The sequence below is a fragment of the Anolis carolinensis genome, chromosome 5 (assembly GCF_035594765.1).
Source record: "Anolis carolinensis isolate JA03-04 chromosome 5, rAnoCar3.1.pri, whole genome shotgun sequence".
NCBI lineage: Eukaryota > Metazoa > Chordata > Lepidosauria > Squamata > Dactyloidae > Anolis > Anolis carolinensis.
The window spans coordinates 11,891,833-11,897,832 of NC_085845.1; the positions used below are offsets into that span (position 1 = coordinate 11,891,833).

The 6,000-nt window shown below is 37.7% G+C and overlaps 1 protein-coding gene across 1 annotated transcript in view; it reads left to right on the forward strand.

Annotated features, from left to right (window-relative positions):
• Positions 1 to 4,739, forward strand: part of gc (GC vitamin D binding protein) — a 28,179-nt gene extending 23,440 nt beyond the window's left edge. The window contains exons 10-13 of the mRNA XM_008112176.3: positions 37 to 134; positions 2,104 to 2,236; positions 2,416 to 2,513; positions 4,635 to 4,739. Of these exons, the coding sequence (XP_008110383.1) occupies positions 37 to 134; positions 2,104 to 2,236; positions 2,416 to 2,469 (285 nt within the window). The 3' untranslated portion in view covers positions 2,470 to 2,513; positions 4,635 to 4,739. The remainder of the gene's footprint in view (positions 1 to 36; positions 135 to 2,103; positions 2,237 to 2,415; positions 2,514 to 4,634) is intronic.
• The last annotated feature ends 1,261 nt before the right edge of the window (positions 4,740 to 6,000 follow it).

The following is a 6,000-nucleotide window of genomic DNA, read 5'->3' on the forward strand; positions in this document are numbered from 1 at the left end:
TTCTTATAACATTAAAGTTTTCTTTCTCCGCTTCAGAGACTTGAGTCATCAGAGGAGACGTTAGAAATACTTTCTAAAGGCAATCAGCTCTGTGATGATTATACAGATCACATATTCCTGGAATTCAAGAAAAGGTGAGATTATCATTTTCTCAGTTTCATGTTGTTTCTCCAAACCCACCTACATTGTGATTTCATTGTTGTTTTGTATTCAGTTAGGATTTTTTTAAAACTAATTTTTATAACACGTACCTATTTTGCATACCTTTTTCCAGTTTTTTTTTTAAAAGCATGTTTGACTGAATTTATTTCAGAAATAAGGATGCAGGCATACATATGCATGTTTATATTTCAATCAAACTAGAAAAATAATTTTATTCTTATGATTTTCTCCTTATGAAAACTGAAAAAAATGTACTGACTTTTTGTCATAGCCTTGTGGAGTATACATTGTATATGTTCATTTAAAAATTGGTGAATGGAAATTTATTTTTCTGCCTCCAGAGATGGGTATTATGTGCTAGACAAGAACAAGTCATACTTTTAAAGTTTTTTTCCCATTCAGGTAATACAGAAGTGGGCAGAGTCTAGCTTGAGATATGCCTGTAGATTGTCTGGGGTTGTTTCTGAGGCCCTTTGTGGTCTCCAGGGTTCAAAATGTTGCTCCAAAATAGACAAGAATTATCTATAGGGGATGTAGAAAACAATTCTCATATTTGGAGCCCTTCTGGGGCTTCCCATAAGTCAAAATGAATTTTCAAGAAGTGTTTTTTTTTTAAATTTAAAAAAGCAACCTTGGTTCAGAATGTTTGGTTTTTGCAAAACATTGTTTCATTTGCCTAGCTTTAAAATGGAGATATATCTCCTTCCTAAATATCTGCGTATTTCTGAGGAGGTAGACATGTTCTCTTACTTCACTCTTGTATTTCTTTTCCTCCTGATTAAATTACACAGTTTTTCTCCCCATATATTTTTCTCATTTTTCAAACAAGTTTTATTTTGTTTTCAAAAAAAGAAAAAATAAGTCGAATAAACAATTTAAAAAGGGAAAATAGAAGGGAAAGATGGGAAACATCACAGGATACAGAATAACAGCTTATCCATCAGAATCCGAGTTAATTTCTTTTATCTTCTTAAGTTGTCCCTTTTTTATTCTCATTTCTTTCAAACTGCGTAATTTTCTTTCTCCTTATTTTATCAATTAACTAAATCTAACCCTATTTTTCTACTCTTGATAGCAGCCAACTATATACATATCTTAAAATTAATTAATTTTATTAGTAGATTGGTAATATACATGTAAATATTTATTATAATGATCTATCATTCATGTCGGATATACACATAATAAATCTTATAAAATGTATGTATGTATAGTATCACCTTGAAGGTGACTTTTCTACTTTAATTCAGAAATATTAACTCATCAATTTCTAACCATTTTTTGCTCTTAGATATACAAATTATACAATTGGTTCACATGTATTATTTCATAATACTCTTAGTTCACAAATCCTATTGCAGTAATCTTCTGTTTTTTCATAAAATCCATAAAAGTTTTCCATTCTCCTTGCAGTTTTGTGTATTATTTTAGTGTAGAGTTAATGTCAATATGTCCATTTCAGCCATTTCAAAAATAGTTGTAATCAATTCATCTAGTGTTGGTGTTCCTGGCTGCTTCCAGAGTTTTGCGTATTCCGTTCTTGCTGCTGTCGTCATATATATTTTTATCATTTTGGAACTTTTGGCAAAAGTTTCATCTGTGCAAATTTGCAGACAGGAAAAATCTTCCATTTAACATAAATATGTTGCCTTACAAAATCAATGTGTTTAACTCCATAAAATCAATGAAAAGGGAGGATTACAATACATTGGCTTTGCTTTTGTAAAAAGATGAAAAATCTCACAGTGGGTGACAATTTTTTTTCAAGGATGAGAAATTGACATATAGTTACACCCTTAATGTTTCCTGGATTAAAAGGATTTGGAGGGTTCAGAATTTGGGGTGGGGGAATGCGCTTTGGAACTACAGCTCCACAAAGTGACTCAAAGCTTTGGCATATTTTTGCACAAAATACCTGTAACACTACTGCCTTTACTGCAGGCTAAGAGACACGTATGTCAAGAAGTTTCCCAACGCTACCGAAGCTGTCCTTTCTGCACTAGTTCAGCAGCGGGGCAGGTTTGCCTCCACCTGTTGCTTTTTGAATGCTCCTCCGTCATATTGTGGAATGAAGGTAAAGAGCAATTGCTGCAAGACTGATTTTTCCCTCAGTGGGTGGATATGGATGCATTCATTTACTTTATTTTATATATCGTCTTTCTCCCAATGTGAGTCTCACAACTACTCATAGAATAGAAGAAAGCAAAGTACAACTACAAAAATGACTTTCAGTATTTGCTCTTGTTTTTTCAGGTAAAAACAGCAGTTGTAGAGACATGTACTCCTGACATTTGTGTGAAGAACTAATGGTGGGAACATGAGAGAGAACAGTTTGTTGGAAGCTCAGGAAGGTGAGAAAGCACAAACTGTGGGTCTCTATGTGAGCACAGAATATGGGTTCATCTAAGGTAAAGGTAAAGGTTTCCCCTGACGTTAAGTCCAGTCATGTCCGACTCTGGGGTTGGTGCTCATCTCCATTTCTAAGCCAAAGAGCCGGTGTTGTCCATAGACACCTCCAAGGTCATGTGGCATGACTGCATGAAACACCGTTACCTTCCCGACGGAGCAGTACCTATTGATCTACTCACATTTGCATGTTTTCGAACTGCTAGGTTGGCAGAAGCTGGAGCTTACAGCAGACTCAGTTCCCCGGATTTGAACTTGGGACCTTTCGGTCTGCAAGTTCAGCAGCTCAGCGCTTTAACACACTGAGCCACCGGAGGCTCCAGTGGGTTCATCTACACAGGGATAATAATTCATACTCATCATGGATCTCAGCACTGACATACTCATGTGATAATTTGACCTCATATATAAGTCCAGAGCATGTTTGGGGGCCAAAATTATTGATTTCAATGTGGCCCATGGATAAGTCGAGGCTCATTTCATGGAGAAGCAGCATAGACATCTCAGGGAGTTAGGGTCACCACCACCATTTACTCACACGACATGTAAAAAGTGATGAGTTGAGGAGGTCAGTGCTTCTTTTATATTATCCCAGGTGACTCTAAGCCAGTGGTTCTCAACCAGGGGTCCACAGATGTTTTTGGCCTAGAAATCCCAGCCAGTTTGCCAGCTGTTAGGATTTCTAGGAGTTGAAGGCCAAAAACATCTGGGGACCTCAGGTTGAGAACCACTGCTCTAAGCTCTTGCTTTTCCCCACTTTTCTCAAAGGATGGTTCATCAAGTGCAGGACTCACATTAACCCATGGCTAAGCATACTCAATTTTGGAAGATGATTTTTGACTAAAATTTCCAGACTTATACTTAAGTATATAGGGCCGTCATTTTGCATCTAGCTACAACATATATGTCAAACTCAAAAACCACCATGTCATTTTATATGTCCTTCCGATGCTGGACTACAACTCCTGCATTCCTGATCATTAAACGTCATGATTACAGATGATGGGACTAGTGATACAGTAACATCTGGAAGGCTGCAGCTTGTTCTGTTTCATCATAAGAGTGGGGTTTGAATTAGGCATACGGCTTGTGGATACGATGACTAACTTTGAAATGTCCTTTAACCTTTCCCCAACCTCAGAGCCACAAGTGCTATTGGGTTACAATTCCCATTATCCCCTGTCTGGATGGTAGATAATCAGAAGTGATGGGAGTTGTTATCCAGTTACATTCACGGACCCAAACTGGGTAAAAACTAAAGAGCACTGACCACTATAAAAAAAATTATAGTTGGCCCTCTGTATCCATTGATTATCCATCCATGGATTCAGCAGCCATTTAGCAGTAAACATAAGGTTGATGTGGCCCTCGATGAAAATAGATTTGACACCCCTGAGCTACAAGGAGTTAAAAAGTGAAAGGTTTCCCCTGACGTTAAGTCCAGTCGTGACCGACTCTGAGGGTTGGTGTTCATCTCCATTTCTAAGCTGAAGAGCCGGCGTTGTCCATAGACACCTCCAAGGTCATGTGGCTGGCATGACTGCATGGAGCACCGTTACCTTCCCGCTGGAGCAGTACCTATTGATCTACTCACATTTGCATGTTTTTGAACTGCTAGGTTGGCAGGAGCTGGGGCTAACAGCGGGTGCTCATTCCGCTCCAGGGATTTGAACCTGGCACCTTTCGGTCCGCAAGTTCAGCAGCTCAGAGCTTTAACACACTGTGCCACCAGGGGTTAGCTAGATGTTTTTCTGATCTTACTTAACGTTTCAGACAATGTTATGCTAAGAAACAGAACACAGAGTGAATTAGCCCTTTTCTCAAAATACTACAATTATGTCCTAGCAGGATTAGATTAATCAAACCAATAGGATTTACCTAAATGTTGACTTACCATAGAATAATGAGTCCAATTATTCTCCTCTAACCAATAGTGGAGTAGCCAATAGAGTAACCAATAGAACTGAGTCTTTTGATTTTGTCGGGTAAACATCCTCTGGACTCATTTTTGCTTAGTGATATATCTGTGGTCATTTTAAGAAATGTCATTTGTCGTTTTATTATAGATGCAACAGGAAGAGCTTTAAGAGACTGAATGCCTAAGATATCACTGCTGACTTGCAACATACCCATTGCCTTTTGAAATCGTAATAAAGATTCTGTTCTTATCACTATGGCTGTAATGATTTCAGTGCAAGGAATCCATACTTTGCTGTGCATCCGTTCCTTGTTATTAGGAGGAAAATATCTGGTTCAATATGTTAACTGATTGCAATTTTTTTTCACTCCGTTCTACAGTTTGTTCATTTTAATGAGAGGAAAAACTTTGCAATTTTTACCGAGCTCCATCACAATCCCTCTACCCATAGTATAACCCAGGGGTTCTCAAACTGTGCTCCATTGAGCCCTTGCACGACAGAAGGGGGTTGGATTGGATGGGCTCTGGGGTTTCTGTAGTAGTAGTAGTAGTAGTAGTTATTGTTATTATTACTACTACAAAAGCGGGGTGGCCATTTGTTGGGGATGGTTTGATTGTGCTTTTCCTGCATAGCTGAATAAAGGGGGTTGGATTGGATAGCCCTGGGGGGTATTCCATTGAATTACTTTATTTTTTTGCACTGTGTGAATTAGTTCACACAAATACTCTCCATACATTTGCTATCAGCCCAGCCCATGCCTGATATATATACATTATAATATAATATATTATATAGTATAATATAATATACAAACACTTATTAGGGCTTAATGAGAAACGTTTGCTTCAAAGAGGCTCCGCAACTGAAAAAGTTTGAGAACCCCTGGTATAGACAATGATATCAGGGTGGAAATCTTTACCTATTACGATATTTCTTCTATTTTAAGACACCATCAACTGTAAGACAACATTGATTTCAGCACCAACAGAAAGAAAGCTTTATTTATATATATAAAAACCATCTGCGGTTCTTAGAGGTACCCCATTTTTAAGAGATGTTCATATGGGGGGGAGTGTGTCTTCCAAATGTTTTTTTCCCACCACAAATCAATAGGATTTTGTGCACATCATTAAAAGTGTAAAAATGCTATGAAAAAAGACTTATTACAATTCCATCTGAAGTTCAAGACAACACTGGATTCTTCATCCTTTCTGGATTGCTATGCTTACCATTTTAACCTGCAGGTGGCAATCTTGCACCACCTGGGAAATGCAATCACTGAAAGAGACTTTACTTTTCATCTTCCTCTCTCTTTATATCAAAATGAAAACACAGTGTTTGTAATGGCCGTCCAGACAGCTATACAATGCCCCCTCTGGATCGAGGAAGTTTCAGTTCTGGAATTCTTACCCCTTCCTCCCCAAAAAAATATATGGCCAAAAATGTAAATAGTCACACCTGATGTTATCAAGTGCTATAAACATGTGCATATTTATATCTGCATTTTCCCATG